This window comes from Salmo salar, chromosome 12 (assembly GCF_965601325.2).
Source record: "Salmo salar chromosome 12, fSalSal1, whole genome shotgun sequence".
Lineage (NCBI taxonomy): Eukaryota > Metazoa > Chordata > Actinopteri > Salmoniformes > Salmonidae > Salmo > Salmo salar.
The window spans coordinates 83,479,923-83,503,886 of NC_138302.1; the positions used below are offsets into that span (position 1 = coordinate 83,479,923).

At 43.8% G+C, this 23,964-nt stretch overlaps 2 protein-coding genes across 17 annotated transcripts in view; both read left to right on the plus strand.

Moving 5' to 3' along the window:
- The first annotated feature begins 2,836 nt into the window (after positions 1 to 2,836).
- Positions 2,837 to 20,843, plus strand: LOC106565785 (PHD finger protein 20). 15 transcript variants are annotated; one of them, XM_045691799.2, is made up of 18 exons: positions 2,837 to 2,994; positions 3,975 to 4,107; positions 5,962 to 6,086; positions 6,317 to 6,497; positions 6,662 to 6,746; positions 6,841 to 6,917; positions 9,608 to 10,223; positions 10,455 to 10,505; positions 10,596 to 10,865; positions 10,964 to 11,164; positions 11,685 to 11,783; positions 14,769 to 14,924; positions 15,493 to 15,674; positions 15,933 to 16,032; positions 16,699 to 16,894; positions 16,975 to 17,446; positions 17,598 to 17,784; positions 18,460 to 20,843. In XM_045691799.2, exons 2-18 carry the CDS (start codon positions 4,078 to 4,080, stop codon positions 18,600 to 18,602), a joined length of 3,171 nt encoding a protein of 1,056 aa, XP_045547755.2. In that variant the 5' UTR covers positions 2,837 to 2,994; positions 3,975 to 4,077; the 3' UTR covers positions 18,603 to 20,843. The 15 variants fall into 15 exon arrangements, with proteins under 15 accessions (XP_045547755.2, XP_045547762.2, XP_045547764.2 ...); XM_045691806.2 differs by having other exon boundaries at positions 5,983 to 6,086; XM_045691808.2 differs by having other exon boundaries at positions 5,986 to 6,086.
- Positions 20,844 to 21,189: 346 nt separating this feature from the next.
- LOC106565784 (protein NDRG3) overlaps positions 21,190 to 23,964 on the plus strand; it is a 57,183-nt gene continuing 54,408 nt past the window's right edge. For both annotated transcript variants that reach the window (XM_014133296.3, XM_014133298.3), the window contains exon 1: positions 21,190 to 21,433. The gene's annotated coding sequence lies outside the window, so the exon portion shown is untranslated. The remainder of the gene's footprint in view (positions 21,434 to 23,964) is intronic.

Genomic DNA, 23,964 nt, shown 5'->3' on the forward strand with positions numbered 1-23,964 from the left:
AAATGTGCTGAGTGATAAGATGTCAAATAGCCTAGCCTACTATTGATGTCAATTTGCCATTGGAAGTACATGCAGTATAGACAGACTGTAAAAATAAAACATTAAATAATTGGCTTGCGGTACAAGTCAGAGCCATATACAGTTGCGGCCAAATATATTGGCACCCTTGCACTTCTTAAATAATTCCTGATTTCTTATAAGTTGAGATTTATAAAAACATTTGGTCGCTTGTTATTGGATTTTCAACATTGCAGAACCAATGTTCTTTTTGTGAACTTAAATTTGCAATTATAATTAGGAAAATAATGAAATGGCATGGACATAATTATGGGCACCCTGGAGCTAGTACTTGGTTGCACAACCTTAGGCCAAGATAACTGCACACAAACTTCTTATAGCCATCAATGATCTTGCTGCACTTTTCAACAATTTGGCCCACTTGTCAGCAGCAACCTGCTCTTCTTCTTTGATATTTGAGAGGTGCCCTCCACCAACTGCTGTTTTCAGATCTCACCATAGGATTTGGATGTGACTCAGATCTGGGCCCGGTTAACCAAAAGCATCTTAAGGCTAAGTTCAATGGTTCTAACGATGAACTTAGCCTTAATGTGCTTTTGGGAAACCAGCCCTGGACTCTTCGCTGACCACTCCAGAACAGTCCAGCATCTCTTCTTAACCATTCCTGAGTGCTTTTTTATGTGTGTTTGGGGGTCGTTGTCCAGATGGAAGACTGACAACCTTCAATGCAGACACTGGGTTGAACATTGGATTTAAAAACACCTGATCATCTGCTGATTTCATGATGCCTTGCACACACCGAAGGCCCCCAGTACCAGAGGCAGCAAAGCAACCCCACAGCATTAATTAAACCTCCCCCATCTTTGATTGTAGCGAGGGTTTTATTTTTATTGAATGCTTCATTTGGTCGTCAGTAAACACAGCACTGATCTGTATTGCAAGATCAATCAGGCTTTTTTGTGTCTCCTTCAGTAGTGGGGTCTTCCTATGTTTACCGATGACAAAATGAATCGTTCAAAGAAAATAACACCCTTCCTTCAATCAATAATGGGGGAGGTTTGATAATGCTGTGGGGCTGCTTTGCTGCCTCTGGTACTGGGTGGCCTTGAATGTGTGCAAGACATCATGAAATCAGCAGATTATCAAGGTGTTTTGGAGTGCAATGTTCAACCCAGTGTCCACAAATTGTGTATCTGTTGAAAGTTGTGGGTCTTCCCCAAACACACATAAAGAAAACACCCAGGAATGGTTCTAGAAGAAACACTGGACTGCTCTGGAGTGGCCAGTGAAGAGTCCAGATCTGAATCACATCCATAAACCTATGGTGAGACCTGAAAACAGCAGTTGGAGGGAACCCCTAAAACGTTGAAGAATTAGAACAGTTTGCTGCTGAAGGATGAGCTGAATTGCCAGTAGAAAGGCACATATAAAATGAGCATTTGTTGGCAGTTATCTTGGCCAAAAGCTGTGCAACCAAGTACTAGCACAGCTCACAAAAATGAAATTGGTTCTGCAATGTTGAAAATCCCATAAGGTGTGGAGAACAAATGTGTTTTCAATTTCAATTTATTTTAGAAGGAATAGGGAATTATTTAAGAAAAATACAAGTGTGCCAATATATTTGGCCGCAACTGTATACAGTATAAACACTATATGGCCAAAAGTATGTGGACACCTGCTCATTGAACATCTCATTCCAAAATCATGGGCTTTGATATGGGCCTTCCCCAAACTGTTGACACAAAGTTGGAAGCACAGAATTGTCGACAATGTCATTGTATGCTGGAGCGTTAATGATTTCCCTTCACTGGAACGAAGGGGCCTAGCCCGAACCATGAAAAACAGCCACCGACCATTATTCTTCCTCCACCAAACTTCATAACTGGCACTATGCATTGGGGGAGGTAGCGTTCTCCTGGCATCCGCCAAACTCAGATTTGTCCGTCGGACTGCCAGATGGTGAAGCGTGATTCATAACTCCAGAGAATGCGTTTCTGCTGCTCCAGAGTCCAATGGCGGCGAGCTTCAGCCGACGCTCCAGCCGACGCTTGGCATTATACATGGTGATCTTAGACTTGTGTGGGGCTGCTCGGTCATGGAAACCCATTTCACGAAGCTCCCGATGAACAGTTATTGTACTTACATCGCTTCCAGAGGCAGTTTCGAACTTGGTAATGACTGTTGCAATCAAGGACAGACAATTCTTTTAAGCGCTATGTGCTTCAGCACTCAGCGGTCCCGTTCTGTGAGCTTGTGTGGCCTACCACTTCGCGGCTGAGCCGTTGTTGCTCACAGATGTTTCCACTCCACAATAACATCATTTACAGTTGACTGGGCAGACATTTGACAAACTGACTTGTTGGAACGGTGGCATCCTATGACGGTGCCACGTTGAAAGTCACTGTGCGCTTCAGTATAGGCCATTCTACTGCCAATGTTTGTCTATGGAGATTGCATGGCTGTGTGCTCGATTTTATACACCTGTCAGCAACGAGTGTGGCTGAAATAGCTGAATCCACTCATTTGAATGGGTATCCAACATACTTTTGGCCATGTCGTGTATATATGTAGCGTTGGGCGAATGCGGTTTCGGCATTATGATGCATTTACATGACACTTCAATATGGCAGCCATGTTATCTCCCTATTAACATTCCATGGGGAATATTGAATCAATGCTTTTTAACTGAATGTCTAGAATGAGAACATTCAAAATGATAGAAATTGGCCTATTATTTATGTATATATGGCTCTGGCACAAGTAGCCTCTACCATTCACCCCTGTGATGCGAGAACAGAAGGTCCTTTTAATAATGGCACATGCGTAGTTGCGTGCCATTCGCCGGTAGTGCGACTCGAGTGCATCGGGAAGAAAATTTAACTGCGTGCACAGGAATCAGACGTGGAGGTACCACACGAAAAATATTTTATCGCTCATTGTGCACATCACCATCGGAAAGAGTGCTCAGAAATCAAGGTAACATGTGATGCAACATTTTAGTCTTAGTATTTGCGACATAATAGCCAACGGATTTATGCATCAATAACACAAAAGATTGTGAATGCTGCTTGCGCTTCCTGAGTTCTAAACAAATAACTTTAAAAGACTTGTAATGTAAATGTATTTTGCCTTATGGACATCTTATACAGTTTGGAGTAACGTTGACTTGTAATTGTTTTTCTGGAGGGTTCGGCAGCTTCAGGGAAGTTCAAAATGCTATATTTCCATGCAGTATTTAGTACCGTAAGAAAAGTGTGGCCTACAGAGGCCCCGCGATCCCCTTAAGAATGACAATCTGAATAGCCTGTAAGATTTCTAAAGCCCGCCCCTATCAGACCCTTTAACCAATTAGCTTTGTTGAAATTACTGACGAACCACAGTGTAATATAATGAACACTCCCACTCCTTACAGAATATCGGACAATAAGCTTTCAGAAACTAGTCAACAAAGCGAGTTTTGCAGTCGTGAATTGTAAAATCCTACGCATTTTATTTGAGCCTCACTTTTGAGTGGATGTTAGGTGATTGCTTAAACGCAGAACGCGCAGACGGCTTTCCCAACATTTTGGGGATAAAAAACATGGCATAACAGGGCAGGATTAGGCTATATTTCGATATTTTTTTATGCTAGGCTTCTATTCTCAGGCTACATAGTACATTTAAAGCCATGGACTATTAGTAGGCCTTTAGTTGAGGGTCCAAATTGAAGGTTATTTTCACCATTTATCAGGCGTGGTATATTAAACAACAGATGTGTATTGCGCGCCATTTGCTTCATTTGATTGTGGTCGCTTCCGTGCGTCTTGAGCGACACCGTCAGTCCAACAAATAATAATGCCCTATTCATTCACAAGTGCTTTGTCGGAATAGGTGTGTTTATTGAACCTACATAACCCTACGGTAGGTTCGTGTTATTCAACTGGCCTATCTGCATAACTAGCTTAATCTAATTTCAGAGACCATTGCTATTGTCTCAATACGTGGAATGTTCGCCTGACCAGAACACGTGGTTTGCCAAGTAGCGTGAAGATATCCGGCTACTAGCTAGGTTGCATTGATATGGAATATGCTCAAAGTCTCTCTCCAAAGGTGAGTTTTGCGGTGAGTTTGGCCTCCCCAAAGTAGGCTAATGTATTGCATAAATATGTTTAGAATGGTGTTTCCCGGTGTTTTGAAGGTGATTGTGTTTGACTGGGATAGAGAGAATACAAGGTGTCCAGGGCCCGAGACAACAATGTAACGCTAAACAATGGACCGTTTTGAGTAACAATGCATATATTTTATTTGAGCAAATTTCATAATCAAAATGAACATTTTAGTAAGTTACCAAAATTATAATGAATCGTTATACTTTGTGATCACCCCGATTGGACAGAAAAATAGGGATACAGAATAGACTGTCGGAATTTCATACGGTGCTGCCCACGTCTTCGAAAGCTTTCTGGCTCTTGACCTCATTTATTAGGCTACTGGCTGCAGAAAGAATCTCAATACGTGGATTAGACAGTATTCATGTACAAATCGATTGATTCTTTCATAAGGGTTGCATGCAAAAGCTTCAAAGAGTAAGGTTTGCCCTGGAGGACCGGTTTCTATTCACCTCCTCAATTTAGGTAGCATCCTTTGTGAAGCAAGCAGGTGGCCATAGGTTGAGATCTGAAGTAGGCAGGAGGCATATAGGGGTTTCTTTGCTAAGTGTTTTTTTGGGATAAACATTGGAGTATGATAAATTATGGATCATATACATTTGATATCATAAAGGGTTCATAAAACCCTTTAAGGAATATGCTTCAGAAATCATGCAACCCGAATATCAAGCTATATGAAGGGTTTCAATGCTTATGCCATCTTTGGAAGAGCACCAGATGAAAGGGAATTTTACATCACCCTTTATGTAGGATGACCTTGCTAATAAAGAGTATGTAGTGCTTATAATAATGACTACTTTATGGAAGTATTTATTTCTCACTGAGTTCGGTAGACTACAATGTTCACTTATCTTAGTTTGTTTCATCCAGAATTATATATATCTCTTTCTCTTAGAACTGTGTTTTTCAACACACCTTTTAGACTTGAGGCTAAATGCCGCTGCCAACATGGTTCCCACTGTATTCATTTAGCAGTGGCGCACCACATTTTATTTATATATGTTTATTTATTTGAATAATATCTTTGAGAACTAGAAGTCACCAAAATATAATCTAGACAGTCAAGTGTTTTTGGCATGGCTGGATTACTGATAGGCCACGCAGGATTACTGATGGCCCCCGATTGGGGTCCCCATTGGTTTTGTTATAATGTTCGATCATAAGAACACAAATAGCCATGGCAAAAAGTATAGAATTGCAGGAAATTGGAAAACGGCACATTTTTCTCTCTGCTGACAACTCTGGACTGATTTAAGCCGCGCCCACAACCCCCATGCCTGGTGGAATCCCCTTGTGTAGTCCTGAGCTCAGTCGTTAGAGCATGGTGCTTATAATGCCACGGGTCCAGGGTTTGACTACCGCTGTTGGCCACTCATATATAAAATGTTTGCACGCATGATTGTAAGTCGCTTTGGAGAAAAGCGTCTGATAAATGGCATATAATTGTTTGTGTATATATGTAATAATTCCCTTCTCTCTCAGCCATATAGTCAAGCCTCATCCCATTTTCTCTCCTCTCTTAATGGCAGTCCCCTCAAAATGACTAAGGCCCTTAGAACCGTTGTTTGCTTTCACGTTCCACTAATGTGATTCGTTATGTAACAAGTAGACTCTGATCAAAAGAAATGAAGAAAACGGACAAAATTCTCCACTGATTATGGTGTCGGTCCTATGGAAGCCAGTTCGCTCTAAGCCAGTCTCTAGCAACTCTGGTGAAGTTTTGTATGACCTTGTGTAGGAACCGCACCATTGGCAATTTAGGTACTAGAATTATGCGTTTCTGGTGTTTAACCAGGTAGAACTTTGTGCCTGTCAGCAGGAGGTGGATGTGGACACAATGAGCAAGACACCCCCTAACAGAAGAGGAATAACCTTTGAGGTGGGAGCAACACTGGAGGCCAGAGACGCCCTCAAAAACTGGTGAGTCATGCTTCAGTTCCTCTCACTCTTTCGTTATCAGTAAATTATCTTTCTCTACCAGCAATCTCTTTGTTGCTTTCCTCAGCTCCTTTTCAGTCTCTCTCTCACTTTCTGCTATTCTCTGTTATCCTAGCCTTTCTTATTACCTATACACCAATGATCTCTTGTCTTCCAGTTGAGTTCCTTTGCTCCCATCTCAATCACCCCTCTCGTATATGCCCTGCTCCTAGGTATCCGGCCAACATAGAGAAGATTGACTATGATGATGAGAAGGTCCTGATCCACTACCGCCAGTGGAGCCACCGCTATGATGAGTGGTTTGACTGGACCAGCCCCTACCTGAGACCTGTAGAGAGGATCCAGCTGAGACGACAGGGACTGCTGGACGACTGTCCTATCCCTGTAAGAGATGTACTCTATTTACTTACTTATTCTCCCTATTATATCCCTACGGATTGCTCTACTTCGCTGTACCTGGCCTTCTGTTTGCTCCGCCTACTTCTATTTGATTTCATTTGCTCAGGCTGATACCGGATCCATGTTTGACAGTGACACTTTATTTCATCTCTGTCCAGGGATTTCATGTGAATGACAAGGTCCTCGCCAGTTGGTCTGATTGCCGCTTCTACCCTGCCAAGGTCTTGGCAGTGAATAAAGATGGTGAGTGGTTTGGAAGTACTCGTATGCATATTGAAGAGATTTATGGATTCTGTTCAGCATTAACCTGATCCATCTGACCTCCATTTGCCATCAGCTTCTTACACTGTGAAGTTTTATGATGGCGTCGTCCAGACGGTAAAGGGGATCCACGTGAAACCTTTTGTAAGAGAGGTGAGCTCTTTGTTTCCTTCTCTCAACAGGGACTTTCAATAGTAGTTTTTACCTGTTCAAAAGGCATACAGTACCAGTCAAAAGTTTGGAACACCTACTCATTCAAGGGTTTTTCTTTATTTTTACTATTTTCTACATTGTAGAATAAATTATGAAATAACACATGGAATCATGTAGTAACCAAAGTGTTAAACAAATTAAAATATATTTTAGATTCTTCAAAGTTGCCACCCTTTTGCCTTAATGACAGCTTTGTTTTCTCTCAACCGGTAGTCACCTGGAATGCTTTTCCAACAGTCTTGAAGGAGTTCCCACATATGCTGAGCATTTGTTGGCTGCTTGTCCTTCACTCTGTGTTCCAACTCATCCCAAACCATCTCAGTTGGGTTGAGGTCATGTGATTGTGGAGGCCAGGTCATCTGATGCAGCACTCCATCACTCTCCTTGTTAGTCAAATAGCCCTTTCACAGCCTGGATGAGATTTGGGTCATTGTCCTGTTGAAAAACAAATGATAGTCCCCCTAAGCACAGTTAATTGCTGATTTCTGAGGCTGGTAACTCTAATGAACTTATCTTCTGCAGCAGAGGTAACTCTGGGTCTTTCTTTCCTGTGGTGGTCCTCATAAGTGCTAGTTTCATCATAGTGCTTAATGGTTTTTGCAACTGCACTTGAAGAAACTTTCAAAGTTCTTGACATTTTCCACATTGACTGACCTTCATGTCTTCAAGTAATGAAGAACTGTGAGCTGTTCTTGTCATAATATGGACTTAGCGTTATGTGGTAAAAGACCATCTTCTGAATACCAACCAGACCTTTTCACAACACAACTGATTGGCTCAAACGCATTATTAAGAAGGAAAGAATTTCCACAAATGAACTTTTAACAAGGCACACCTGTTAACTTCTCGCCAACAGCCAGTGAAATAGCAGAGCGCCAAATTCCAAACAAAAAATCTCATAATTCAAATTTCTCACACATACAAGTATTATACACCATTTTAAAGATAATCTTCTCATTAATCCAACCACACTGTCTGATTTCAAAAAGGCTTTACGGCGAAAGCATAGCATTAGATTATGTTAGGACAGCACCTAGACAAGAAAAACCACACAGCCATTTTCCAAGCAAGGAGAGGCGTCATAAAAAACAGAAATACAGCAAAAATTAATCACTAACCTTTGATCTTCATCAGATGGCACTCATAGGACTTCATGTTACACAATACATGTATGTTTTGCTCGATAAAGTTCATATTTATATCCAAAAACCCAATTTTTACATTGGCGTGTAATGTTCAGAAATGTTTTGCCTCCCAAATCTTCCGGTGAATGAGCACATCAATTTACAGAAATACTCATCATAAACGTTGATAAAATATACAACTGTTATTCAAAGAATGATAGATACACTTCTCTTTAATGCAACCGCTGTGTCAGATTTCAAAAAAGCTTTACAGCGAAAGCACACTTTGCAATAATCTGAGTACTGCGCTCAGTCACAAAACCAAACCCGCCATTTTGTGGAGTCAACAAAACTCAGAAATGGCATTATAAATATTAACTTACCTTTGATCTTAATCGGAATGCACTCCCAGGGATCCCAGTTCCACAATAAATGTTCATTTGTTTCGATAAAGTCCATCCTTTATGTCCAAATACCTCCATTTTGTTTGCGCGTTCAGTCGAGTAATCCAAATCCACTGTGCTTGCGCAGTAAATTCAGACAGTCAGTTATATTACAGTTCGTAGAAACATGTCAAACGATATAGAATCAATCTTTAGGATGTTTTTATCATAAATCTTGCATAATATTCCAACCGGACGATTCTTTTGTCTTCAAAAAAAGAAAAGGAACACAGCTAACTCTCACGGGAGTGCGCGCCACTGAGCTCATGTTATTTTCTCACTCATCACTCATCTGATTCCAAGACCTCGTATTCTCTTCCCATTCACAGTAGAAGCATAAAACAACGTTCTAAAGACTGTTGACATCTAGTGGACGCCTTAGGAAGTGCAAAATGATCCAACAGACACTGTTGGATAGGGAATCACTTGAAAAACTACAAACCTCAGATTTCCACACTTCCTGGTTGGAGTTTTTCTCAGGTTTTTGCCTGCCATATGAGTTCTGTTATACTCAGACATCATTCAAACTGTTTTTTTTTTAAACTTCAGTGTGTTTTCTATCCACATCTACTAATTATATGCATATCTTCTGGGACTGAGTAGCAGGCAGTTTACTCTGGGCACCTTCTTCATCCGGACATCAAAATACTGCCCCCTACCCAAGAGAGGTTAATTGAAATGCATTCTAGGTGACTACCTCAGGAAACTGGTTGAGAGAATGCCAAGAGTTTGCGAAGCTGTCATCTAGGGAAAGGGTGGCTACTTTGAAAAATCTCAAATATAAAATATATTTTGATTTTATTTAACACTTTGTTTTTAGTTCCTGCATGATTCCATATGTGTTATTTCATAGTTTTGATGTCTTCACTATTATTCTGCAATGTAGAAAATAGGAAAGATAAATAAAAACCCTTGAATGAGTAGGTGTCTCTACTTTTGACTGGTGCTGTATATCTGTTGATATTGTGTTGGCTTGCCATGCAGAAGGTCATGTTTCTGTGGGTCATACTTTACCTAATTTTCCAAAATGTTTTCATCCCCCCCCCCCTCTTTGTGGAAATAGAGAGGAGGAGGAAAGGCTCGGTCCACTGAGAGGAACGGCGTCAAGAAGCCCCAGAATGGCAGAGACCGGAGGCCTCAGGAATACGGCCCCAAGAATAAAAGAACTAGACGCAGTACCTCTGACCAGGAGGGGGACAGTGACACAGAGGATGGTGACAATAATGATGAAGATGAATGGCATGAGAGGGAGGTGGAGGAGAAGACCAAGAGGAAGGATAGTGAGGGGGATGTCACCAAAGAGACACCATCCATAGTTAAGCAGGAGGAGGATACAGAGCAACATGCAGGACAGAACAACCTCGGGGATCATGTGGCAGCCACTGTGGGCCCGACTGAAGTAAAAATGGAAGAAGACGGAGGACAAAGTGAGGAGAGGCCTACTCATTTAAATGAAGGGATAAAGAAAGAAGAGATGGAAATGAAAACTGAGTACACAGTCCTGAGCTCACCTAATGAAACTAAGCCATCCACTGAGTCACCCAATCAGATGTCTACACAGACCGGGCCAGTGTCTGTCCCATTACCCTCAGCTATGTCCACCATTGACAGAGTGGAGCAGAAGGCAGAAAGCCAACCGGATAGCTCCAAACCTGCACCACTGGCCCTCCCAGTGAAACGTAAGACTGCACAACTCTTCAGAAAATCATAATCCAAAAGGCTTCTTTTGTGTACTGTACCTCTATTTAGAGGTTCTGTCCATTTTAGAGGTTTCTTTTCTCACAAGTCATCAAAATACTATAAAAGGTTTGAAAATATATTTATGAGAATTGAGTTGAGTTTTCATTTGTGTTGAATGTTGTCAGTCAGTGACTGTCAGTTTATATTGTCTCTGTGTCCTTCATTTCCAGCGATAAGGAAGCAAGGTTTCCACAACCCCAACCGATTTAGCAGAGAGCCATGTGAGTTCTCGCCCAGCACTCTGTTACATGAGTATCTCTCCACTCCTAGCTGTTTGTCCATCCTCTTACATGTCTCCATTGCGTTTTCAGTGTACAGAGTGATCAAAAACCAGCCTCCCCCAGTCCTGTCCATCAACTTGGACCACAACCCATTTAAATGCAGCGCTGTAGGCTGCACCAAGTCGTTCCGCAAGGCCAAGCTGCTTCACTACCACATGAAGTACTACCATGGAGAGGAGCAGCAGCTAGAGGACGACCTAAGCCCCACCAGGAGCGCCCAGACACGGGCCTCAGAGAAGCACCCCTCCCCTACCTCTCTGGAAAGTCCTAAGAGGAGACGCACCATCTCCGCCTCAATGCGTAAGTATCAAAAAAGGGACTTAGCTACATGATAGATTCACCCAAAGAGGAAATCAGTTTTAGCCATAATATTAATATTGTGTTTCTATGCCCGGCAGACTCCAATGTGCACAGTCCTACTAGAACTCCCCCATCTCCACGTAGTGAGGCCAAGACAATGAACAGACGCACATCAGCTCCACCTGCTGTCAACACCCAGCGCCAGCAGCAGAGGGCTCTACTGAGGGAGAAGAGCAAAGAGAACCAGCTGGACAGGAATGGACAGAGACCAGTGGAGACAGAGACTACTGAGAGCAGTGGTATGGACATATGTCTGTGTAAGATGTAGAAAGACAACGAGAAGGCTTAACTGAAAAATCCACTTGACTATATTATACATTTTTTTTTGTCCACTGTTAATAGTCCCAATTTTACTTTTTTTAATTTAATGTTCTCAGGATATTGACTTTCAATACGCAAAGTGTCACTTGCCACATCATGATGAGAAAGGCATTATATGATGCAAAATCATTATGTGGCAAGTGACCGTTTGCTTCTTGAAAATCTTATCTTAAAAATTTTGGGACTCTTATCAACTGTGGACAAATTAAAGAAAATACTCAAAGATATTTTTTGAGTGGATTTTTTTCCTTTTAAATAGGCCATTGGCTGTGAGCAAATGTGTAGTTATCTTTGCTGATTTCTGATCGAAGATCCACTTTCTCTTAACATGACACAACAGGATTATTGTGAAATGGTGCATGCTCCAGTGTTTAATGGCTGAACACGCCTTCAGTGTCTAGAGCACTCCTAACTCTTGGTTCCCCCGTGTCACTCCAGCAGTGGTGAAAGAACGAGATCGGCTGAAGGATAAGAAACAGAGGGAGTTCCTTCGCATTAATCTGAAGAAGAAGAAGAAGAAAAAGAAGGCCAAGTGTGGTAAGGAGACCCTAGTCCTCCTACTGTTCTGCATGGGGCTCCTGTCCTATAGGAGACAGGAGACCCTAGTCCTCCTACTGTTCTGCATGGGGCTCCTGTCCTATAGGAGACAGGAGACCCTAGTCCTCCTACTGTTCTGCATGGGGCTCCTGTCCTATAGGAGACAGGAGACCCTAGTCCTCCTACTGTTCTGCATGGGGCTCCTGTCCTATAGGAGACAGGAGACCCTAGTCCTCCTACTGTTCTGCATGGGGCTCCTGTCCTATAGGAGACAGGAGACCCTAGTCCTCCTACTGTTCTGCATGGGGCTCCTGTCCTATAGGAGACAGGAGACCCTAGTCCTCCTACTGTTCTGCATGGGGCTCCTGTCCTATAGGAGACAGGAGACCCTAGTCCTCCTACTGTTCTGCATGGGGCTCCTGTCCTACAGGAGACAGGAGACCCTAGTCCTCCTACTGTTCTGCATGGGGCTCCTGTCCTACAGGAGACAGGAGACCCTAGTCCTCCTACTGTTCTGCATGGGGCTCCTGTCCTATAGGAGACAGGAGACCCTAGTCCTCCTACTGTTCTGCATGGGGCTCCTGTCCTATAGGAGACAGGAGACCCTAGTCCTCCTACTGTTCTGCATGGGGCTCCTGTCCTATAGGAGACAGGAGACCCTAGTCCTCCTACTGTTCTGCATGGGGCTCCTGTCCTATAGGAGACAGGAGACCCTAGTCCTCCTACTGTTCTGCATGGGGCTCCTGTCCTATAGGAGACAGGAGACCCTAGTCCTCCTACTGTTCTGCATGGGGCTCCTGTCCTACAGGAGACAGGAGACCCTAGTCCTCCTACTGTTCTGCATGGGGCTCCTGTCCTACAGGAGACAGGAGACCCTAGTCCTCCTACTGTTCCGCATGGGGCTCCTGTCCTACAGGAGACAGGAGACCCTAGTCCTCCTACTGTTCCGCATGGGGCTCCTGTCCTATAGGAGACAGGAGACCCTAGTCCTCCTACTGTTCCGCATGGGGCTCCTGTCCTATAGGAGACAGGAGACCCTAGTCCTCCTACTGTTCCGCATGGGGCTCCTGTCCTATAGGAGACAGGAGACCCTAGTCCTCCTACTGTTCCGCATGGGGCTCCTGTCCTATAGGAGACAGGAGACCCTAGTCCTCCTACTGTTCCGCATGGGGCTCCTGTCCTATAGGAGACAGGAGACCCTAGTCCTCCTACTGTTCCGCATGGGGCTCCTGTCCTATAGGAGACAGGAGACCCTAGTCCTCCTACTGTTCCGCATGGGGCTCCTGTCCTATAGGAGACAGGAGACCCTAGTCCTCCTACTGTTCCGCATGGGGCTCCTGTCCTATAGGAGACAGGAGACCCTAGTCCTCCTACTGTTCCGCATGGGGCTCCTGTCCTATAGGAGACAGGAGACCCTAGTCCTCCTACTGTTCCGCATGGGGCTCCTGTCCTATAGGAGACAGGAGACCCTAGTCCTCCTACTGTTCCGCATGGGGCTCCTGTCCTATAGGAGACAGGAGACCCTAGTCCTCCTACTGTTCCGCATGGGGCTCCTGTCCTATAGGAGACAGGAGACCCTAGTCCTCCTACTGTTCCGCATGGGGCTCCTGTCCTATAGGAGACAGGAGACCCTAGTCCTCCTACTGTTCCGCATGGGGCTCCTGTCCTATAGGAGACAGGAGACCCTAGTCCTCCTACTGTTCCGCATGGGGCTCCTGTCCTATAGGAGACAGGAGACCCTAGTCCTCCTACTGTTCCGCATGGGGCTCCTGTCCTATAGGAGACAGGAGACCCTAGTCCTCCTACTGTTCTGCATGGGGCTCCTGTCCTATAGCTTTAGCTCCGCTGCATGTGCAACGCTTCATTCAGGCCATGGGAAGACCCCTGATATATTTCATTCACACCTCTTGGTAGGTGTTTTAGTTCTTTAAAAAAAATGTTGATCCTTATTTTACCAGGTAAGTTGACTGAACACATTCTCATTTACAGCAATGACCTGGAGAATAGTTACAGGGGAATGAATGAGCCAAATGGAAGCTAGGGATGGTATGACTGCCAGATTGGGAATTTAACCAGGACACCAGGGTTAACACCCCTACTCTTACGATAAGTGGCATGGGATCTTTAGTGACCATCGAAAGATGGCACCCTACACAGGGGAATGTCCCCAATCACTGCCCTGGGGCATTGGTATATGTTTTTTAGACTAGAGAAAGAGTGCCTCCTACTGGCCCTCCAACACCACTTCCAGCAGCATCTGGTCTCCCATCTAGGGAGCGACCAGGACAACCCTGCTTTGCTTCAGAGGAAACCAGCAGTGTGGTAGGGGTTGGAGTAGCACAACTGCTGTGTCCTCACTACTGACCTACGTCACTTCATCAGTCAAATAGCCGCTGATCATTTTGTTTGCATCAGCCGTCTTGTGCTTTTACCCCTTTTCCTCTGACTTTGATGATTTGCACATCTTTTGCTCATGTTTGGTTCATATAACACAGTCCTTTATTCTGGTTTATTAACCATCTGACTCATCTGTTTGAACTCTACTGCTAGGCACAAGCTACTGTGATGCCACTTTTGTAACCAAGTTTGAACCACTATTGGTCTATTGACCTAGTTTAAATTCACTCTGGACCTGTGGATGACACTTGTTACAACACACATACAGTATTAAGAGGATGGTTTATTCACTGTGTACATTCACACACAATTAGACTATTTGGACTGTTTTGGCCAGTTTAGCTCTCAAACACTCAAGTAAAGGGGTTTTACTGTTTATGTTGTCTTTGTTGTAAGGACATATTCTAACACCAATAATAGTGTCTTCAGCGGTAAACGCAAATTTTGGTTTCATATATATTGTCTGTTTGACCCCCCCCCCCCCCCCCCCCCAAAAAAAAAAAAAGATTAGCTCTTGTTTGTCCTCATCAGCATTTCCAAAGTTGACATTTTGTTCTGCGTCTGCTTCCCCCTCCCCTTTATTAACAGAGTACACAGGTAGTGAGGAGAATATTGACATCTCAATATTCGCTCTTCAGTCCAAATTGAATTTGCCACTCAAATTCCCCCTCTCACACAATCACAAGCCTGAGTCCTACCACTTCAGGCCCGGATACAACCAGTCAGAGCAGATGCACGTGGATGGTGGGTATTATTGTGTGTCTGTGTGTGTCACTCTCTTCCCTTTGCCATTATTCTTTGCCTGGTTTCAGTCCATAAGTCATTTGTTCTTATCGTGTGTCTTTTCCATTCCGTATCAAACCGATCTTGCTAATAATTTTCCACACTTTCAAAAAAACTAGACCTGTTGTCACAGTTGAGGACTGATTGTATGGTTTATTGATTGAATCTGGGGCCTTTTCTTTGCTGCTATGGCTTGCTTTATTCCCATCAGTTTGTTATATGTTCGACTCAGTCCTATGCATAAGGGATATACTGTATGTTACAATGCTGTAGATAAAATGAGCTATAGTTTCCTACTATATTTCTACCATGGAGAGCCCCCTCTGCTTGTGTCGCAATAATCTCTTGATCAAACACATCAGTTACATCCAGATGACATTATCTCCTGAGGACTCACATTGGCAAAAATACTGAAACCAGCTCATGGAGGAAATCTAGATGTTACAATGCTACTAAAGGACACTAGGGTCACTGTGACCAGGGTTGTCTTTTTTAGTTAACCCTTTCCATCCCTTGATTTCCCCTCTAGATGAGGATAGCATCAGTGATTGGTCCACTGACAGTTGTGAGTGGAGTGATGACGAGCTGGGGGCGGAGCTGGACAATGCTACTCCACCTCTAAGTCTGGGCTCTGTTGCCTTGGAGACAAGCACTCAGGAGGTTGTGCGTTGCGTCTGTGAGGCGGAAGAGGAAAACGACTTCATGATACAGGTGAGCTGCTTTGGGGGTTTACCTGACTCTAGCCCTGATCTGCCTCCAATACACATCATTGAGTCTGAAATAAATAGTTGGTGGCAATCCACTAGTCTCTCAATCATTTTAAATCAATCACATTTGTCAAACCGCACCAAACTAAAGGTCTAGCCCAACTCGGCTTCTCTAAAAGCAAGCTCAGGCCAACCGTTAGCAGCAGGGAGGAGAACTCAGTTTGATAGTGTTGCTCCCTGGCCTTGTCTCTCATCTCTCCAGTGTGAGGAGTGTCTGTGCTGGCAGCATGGCACCTGCATGGGCCTGCTGGAGGAGAACGTCCCGGACAAATACGCCTGCTACGTCTGCAGAGACCCACCAGGTGAGAGCCAGCAACACACAACTTGGCTTAATAGAAACTCCATCTCAGGTTTCTCCATGGGGTTACTTGGGGAAGGGAAAGGAGAGGTTAACACACAAGACAAGCCAGTACATTTAACTGTGGCTTTTGTGGCTGTCTATTGTATTAAGAATTTCCAGGTGAACAAAAAGGAGAGCAGTCCTTGGTAAGGTCAATCTGGTTTATTACAAATTGCAACAGGGAGACACCTCCAGCCCAGAAGCAACGTCTAACTGGCCTCCTGGATACAGGACCTTTTTACTCTAATCAGGTGGCACCAAATATTTTCCAAACACCAGCTCGAGAGGCTTGTAGGAAGTCGAACAAAAGACAATAACTTTGCCAGCTGCTACAGAATCATTGTTTTATGTCATCAATAGAATAATAATCAGTGTCCTCTGTCCTTGTATCTTCAGTAGCTTTGGCTTCAATCACTATCAACAGATGAGGACATTTTGTAACGTTCAGTATCAAGTCTAGTGACCATCATCCTACACACGAGTGTCACAAATAGAACACTAGAAATCATGTGTGTTACAGAAAGGGGAAAATATATAAATATGCTGAACATTGTTAATCACTCTAATATGAACTTTTCACCTTACATTTTCCCATCACACCTTTGATATCAAATGACCTCTGGTCCAGGTCAGAGGCAAAGCCTGCGGTACCGGTATGACCGTGATTGGCTGAGTAGCGGTCACATGTACGGTCTGTCCTTCCTGGATGAGAACTACTCCCACCAGAATGCCAAGAAGATTGCAGCAACACACCAGCTACTAGGGGACGTACAACGTGTGGTGGAGGTGCTCAATGGCCTCCAGCTCAAAATGAGCGTCCTACAGTAAGTAGTGTTGAATGGAAAAACTAATATGAATCAATATCTATCCTTATAAAATGTATGGAGTCTGATTGCCCCTGTAGGACCCAGACCCACCCGGACCTGCAGTTGTGGTGCCAGCCCTGGAAGAGAGCAGAGAGGCCCTGGAGGAGAGGTGGCTCGGGGATGGGCACTGACGCAGCACCCTCTCCTGCGCTAACAGACGAGGGTTCCGAGAAGGACCACAAGAGCCTCGCCCGTGGGGGCGCAGAAGCTCTGATGTCAGCCGCCATGGAGAAGCTTAGCCGAGCCTCCTCTTCCTCCTCCTCGTCTTCCTCCTCGCCCTACCAGTCGTTCCAGGACTCGTACATAATGAGTGAGCATTGCTACCAGAAGCCGCGGGCGTACTACCCTGCAGTGGAGCAGAGGCTGGTGGTGGAGACCACACGGAGGGGCTCTGAGCTGGAGGACAGCCTGAGGAGCACTGAGGACCTGCTGGAGAGAGAGCAGCGCTATGGAGGCATGCTGGAGACAGCCAGGCCCAAAGCCCCCACACACCTAAACACTCACACCAAGGTCAGTTCTGTTTCAGCCTTCAGACATTCTCCTTCAACATCTCTACCCGTCTGTCTATATTGTACCATCTATCCATCCTGCATACACTATAGAGTGGTAGATACTCTAAAAAGTCAACTTCATGACTGAATCCTCTTTCCCATATGTCCAGGGTTCAGATGTTGGTCGGTGGGGCCAGGCCGAGGTGAAGCGAGAGGAGGGTGTTGGCTGCGGTGGGGGAGGGGGTGTGGACGGCAATAGCCAGCAGCACCAGTGGCAGATCAACCTGCTGGATCACATAGATGCTGTCCAGGACGAGGTCACACACAGGATGGACTTCATCGAGAGGGAGCTGGATGGTGAGACAACATAGCCCCTCTGTTTTCTGTTTATTAGCAAGGAAAGCATTTTAATCCCACAATTATCTTATGTACAGTGAATAAGAAAGAATTTACTGCAAAACAAGTCAAATGAAGACCGTAGCTTGCTTTCTTGTCCATCACAATTGTAGCTACAATCAATTAACCTATTTCTTTTTGCCGCATGGGTGCAGTGAAATGTTGTTTTACAGGGTCAGCCATAGTAAGGCACCCCTGGAGCAAATTTGGGTTAGGTGCCTTGCTTAAGGGCAGGCACATCGACAGATCTTTCACCTTGTCAGCTCGGGTATTCAAATCCGCTACCTTTCGATTACTGGCCCAATGCTCTTAACTGCTAGGCTACCTGCTGCCCTAATAATCAAATCAAATTGTATTAGTCACATGCGCCGAATACAACAGGTGTAGACCTTATCGTGAAATGCTTACTTACGAGCCCTTAACCGACAGTGCAGTTTAAAAAATATACAGATAAGAATAAGAGAAAAGTAACAAGTAGTAAAAAATAACAATATATACGGGGGGTGCCGGTACAGAGTCGATGTGCGGGGGCACCGGTTAGCTGAGGTAGTCAGAGATACTCATAATAATGACCTCTCAGCTATGTATTGTGAACTTAACATCAGTGATTGACAGTGTTCCATCTCTCCTCTTCAGTGTTGGAGAGCTGGCTGGACTACACAGGAGAGTTGGAGCCTCCAGAGCCCCTGGCCCGGCTGCCTCAGCTCAAACACCGCATGAAGCTGCTGCTTACAGAGCTGGCCAAGGTGCAGCAGATCGCTCTGTGCTGCTCCACATGAGGGTGCAAGTGAGCAGTGTGACATCCATGTTCACAACACTCAGAGAGACGATGAGGGGACTTGATTAATGCCCCGGGCCAGCCCTGTGTGAACCATGTCAGCATTGATTGCATTCGTTTTGGAACTGGGCTGCCTCCGGACGTGAACCAGGTGCCCCGTTTTGGCCGTCCACGAAGTCTGCTCAAAACGAATGTGACGTAGGCTAAGCATGTGGAGTAATGAGTAGGGTTCTGTTTTCACATGCAAAAGTGATTGCTTTTGAGAAGGCTTTATCTGCCTTCCCAATGAAAACACATTATTATAGACAATAATAATGTATGTTTCGGAATGATGCACCGCTGGGTTTCATGCCGTTGAACCAACGTGGAATAGATGTTAATTTGGCGTCTGTGCCCAGTGGGAGGCTGCCTTGTTGACATGACCGAGTGGCGCAGATCACTGTTCAATTTGAGAAGGGCGCTCCTCCCTCACGGCTTTTACCCCTCACAGGCCATAGCCCGGTGCACTTAATTGAACTCCCTCATTGCAGTCGAGAGCAGCACTCACTGGTCTATCTATGGCATTGGGGGGTTTGGACTGAGGAGAATTTACCAGATAATTTCATGCAAATGCACTTATCTTCATTATGCTGTAGACTGGTGGGAGCATCTCACGGCATGGGGTTGAATGCTTGAGGATGTCAGTTGGTCTTCCTCTTTAAGGCCTGAAGTCTGTACAGGGAAAAGTCCACAGAATGGAAGTGTACTGTATCATAGTCAAAGATACAGTTGGTAATGGATGGAGTAAATACAAAAGAACCAACAGGGACAGTTTATGGTTGTATGGGTTTGTTGGTGCAAACCTGCATCATATTAATGCCTTGGTCTGAGGTTCAGTTTGAAGCTTGCTGTCAAGTACTCAACAAATTGTTGCGCTGCAATGTGTATTCAAAGACCTCACCTGAACTTCTGATAGGCACACGTTTAATCTTCATAATGACAACTTTCACTAACTGACTGAACTCTTTCCTTGGAGCCATGTTCAGCAAACTTTTTTTCCTTTCTGTGAAGTACGTAGTATTTGATTATCTCCCATTGCATAATTGTTAAGCTTATGTTTGTTGAACATGTGGACTGTTTTACGGAGCATAGCTGTAAAATTAGTCCTGGGACGATACCAGTATCTCAGTAAGTGTCGTGGCAAGGAAACATAACACTGTGGATTTAACTTCTTTAGGAAAACAGCCATAATGTTAGAAACAAACATCATTCTGTTGTCATCGAGTCACATTTATTTATATTTCAAGCTATAGCACACTATTTTACATGAAGCGGGTTTTTAAAGGATCAACAAGTTTAGTCAGCTTTGTTTTCATTTTTGCCATGGAAAATGTTTTGCGATACCGGTATCGTCACAGGCCTACTTCATAAGATTTTAAATAGGGAGTGAAAATACAAACTATATATTCTTATATAATGGCACTGTAGGTAGATAAGTACTGTCTTTCTGATTTAACACAGTGAATTATATTGCTACAGCTTATACAGTTAGTGTCTGTATTATAGACACTGGGGGGACAGTATCACACATTTTGACAAGTGACGTTTCTGGATTAAAAGTGTGTGTATATATATAATTTAAATGTTTGGTTTCTTTCCATTCTCATTGTTTTCTTGTGGATATCCTCTATCCTATTCACTCTTGTCTCGATGTCTTTGGTTGAATTCCTGCCCGACTACATTGCAGCTGTATGCCAGATCTTTGAAAGCATGTATAGGTATTTAACATTTTTAGTTAGCCACATCAAATGATCTAGCAATCAGGTGCCTGACTGCACAGTCGATGACTTATCACAAAACCATTGGTTGACGCAATGCAACACCTGCCCATCTAGTCAGGTAGGAACTCAACCTTCAACTTTGCTTCACTGTAGCCTTTGACCTTTGGCTTGCTGCAAATATTTGTTGAGATGTCTATGACCTCAGCAGTATGTGCTCTGTTCTCAGTGAAAGACTTGTGATGGACCTATATATTTCCTTTTCTTGTATTCTTTCACCTGTACTGTTTATTTGCAATATTTTGTGTAAATGCATCTGAATGTTATTTTCTTGGGTTGAATTTGTATTGATTAGTTATTTTTAAACAGTCCTCCAAAAATAACATTACCCTACTAGTGTCAGCCAGGTTAAGAACCAAACAAGAGATGTTGAAAGAAGTGCAACAGATGCTGGTACATAAATAAACTACTATCCCTCCCATTGATATGAATACTGTTGATCTGTCTGAGGAGTAAGAAGCACATGGTTTTGAACAAATCAATTGTGCTCTCTTGGCCACACATTTTGCTACACAATTCAGCAACAAAATAAGTTGGAGATTTAGATCAAAAAAAGTTTGTAACATGTTGCAGCAGCACATCCTGTTTGTATGCTTATACAATCAGTTGAGGATTGAAAATAGAAACTCCATGTGAATTCTAAGCGCATAATCTCCGAGAAATGGGTCAACAACACAGTGATGGGAATGATGGGCCCCTATCTAAAAGAAAAGAAGAAAAAAATTGTGTACTGTACACAGTATTTGGACATCTTCTCAGTTAACCTCTTGGGGGCGTTCGAATTTAATTTGTACTGCCTCGTATTGGCTGCTTCGTTCGTTTCTCTTGTCCTCCCTAATGTCTAGGACGCAATGTGTAGTTCCGCCTTGAAAGAGTGACATCGAAACAGTAATACTAGTTGGAATAGGAAAGGAATTAGGCAAAGAGAGGGTGCGGTTTAAACACCGGTATTTAAACATAAATCTATCCCGGAGGATTTGACGCGGATCGAACGGATACGTCTTCAACCCAAACGGTAAGTGTCGATCGAGACAGCATTTTCTAATAGGCTGCTGTGCCAAATGCAGATGTGGCCATTGGTGTCGATAATCCACCAGCTCGCGGTGTAATCTTGATATGATATTCCATATCCATTTCCAGGCAGTTCTAATGTAGGCCTAGGTCATTTCTATGAGTAGTCTAAATCAAACATCACAATTGTATCAATCCGAGATTCCCATTTTTAAGATATAATTTCCTGTTAAATGAGTAACTTATTTTTCATGAGTCACAGGTTTATTACTTAATACGGTATCATTGGCCTGTATCTATAATGTCTCAAATTCAACATCGAACGATAAGGAAGGTTACTGTATGTTGCTGAATATTTCTGTTACTGTGTCACCATCCTCGATCTACACCTTGGTGCCTGTTCGACCCTCGTGTCCGGAACCTTTCATTATAATATACACGTTACAAAGCATGCATGGTTTACGGAATTATATGGTTGCTTGCTTCGTGCTCAATAAATGAATGTATGTTAGTGCTGAATGAAACAGACATGACTTGGCAAGTCCATGCTGTAGTTGGCAACTGGTGGCGTGTTTATTACTTATCATTCTTCTGGCACTACATGACATTGTCAGCAGTCACCTGGTGAAGGTCACTCAGGTGTAGGTCATTGGATTCAGGTGTGACCTCAGCGCAGGTGTTTGTATTCCGGTTTTGGGAGGGAGTCCTCCCTTATTGAATGATCTCAACAATGCCAAATAATCACCAGGGCAGAGTTTACACAACAAACAGTGACATAGTTTCCAGTTGTCATTCTCAACAGTGCTCCCATTCAAATACCACTACATGCTTTTTGTGAGTTTATTATGATCTTAGAGGCTTTAGTATGTGACTGAAAGATTGGCCAGAAGTATACTTTGGACAGTGTTATCATAATAGATTGGCCAGAAGTATACTTTGGACAGTGTTATCATAATAGATTGGCCAGAAGTATACTTTGGACAGTGTTATCATAATAGATTGGCCAGAAGTATACTTTGGACAGTGTTATCATAATAGATTGGCCAGAAGTATACTTTGGACAGTGTTATCATAATAGATTGGCCAGAAGTATACTTTGGACAGTGTTATCATAATAGATTGGCCAGAAGTATACTTTGGACAGTGTTATCATAATAGATTGGCCAGAAGTATACTTTGGACAGTGTTATCATAATAGATTGGCCAGAAGTATACTTTGGACAGTGTTATCATAATAGATTGGCCAGAAGTATACTTTGGACAGTGTTATCATAATAGCCTTCTATTGAATTGGGAGGGAGCTGCACTCCATGGTTGTTAATTATCACTGTAAAAAGTCATGCCTAACCGGTGGGTGTTTACAAGTTGTTGATTAGATATTGTCCATGCTGAGAAGTTGTTTAGGAGACCAGTGTATTGGACATTTCTCCTACTTATACTACACCTGAGACCATGTTGTACAGGTAAACACCACAGATATACACACACAAAGGAGATTCCTGACTACCCCATTCACATAAGTGAGGAGTTTGGTGATGGAGAGATGTGAGACTTTTAACGGAGTTAGAAAGATGAATGTCAGGGAATACTGGCCACAGGGGAGATGAGAGATTTAATTAAGCTGTGCTGGCTGAGGGCAAAACAAAGCCCTGTAAACCATGGCAACGAGAGGAGTCGTACGTCTTCAACATCTTGACGTTTTCACACCTCCAGGAACACATCCCTGTCTTACTCTCAGGCTGTTGACATTTCTAATAGTGAGTTTTCTAGTAGTGAAGCCCCCAGAGCCTCTGGCCTAGAGTATCAGACAACGTCACTGATTCTAGTTGTCTCACTCTCTGGTCAGTATAGTTATGTGCTACTGTATCTCTATACCCTCATCTAAATGTGTTGTTTGTTTGACACATGCACAGATTCACCTATTTCCCCACACGCAAAGCAGTGATGTGTCTCTAGTTTCTGTAGTCGAACAGTGTGGATGTAATTCAAGCTTTGCAAGTCCCAGCAGTCCGTAGCGGTACCTGCTTTGCACAGCAGGTTATCTGCTAAGTGGACCTATCAGAGGAAAGAGCTGATGCACAGGTTCCTGTCCTGTGGCAGTGCCAATATATCTCCTTTTCACAACCTGGGGCTATACTTATATGGTCAGTCTTGTTACATTGTAATAACACTAACAGACTAGGTAGGCCTATGCTGTACTATTGCCTAACACACAATACCGAGGTGATTGGTGTGTATAGTCTGTGCTGGACATAGTAAACCTCTCTAAGCCCCTGTACAGTCTCATCATGGTCATATGAAGCTCCTGTGGTATCCTTTCCTCACATTTGTCGGTAACACCAATCTCTTGGATCACACCTTTGGGAGCTGTCTCTCTCTGTTCTTTATCAGCATCAGCAGCAGCAGGTGGTGAGGGCGGGAGAGAGGGAGAGAGAGAAAAGGGAGAGAGTGAGCACAGGTGGCCAGCTTGTTGATCCAGGAAGATGGAGTGATTCCAAGCTGGACCTCTGGATGCCCTGTGCTGTCCTTCACTGC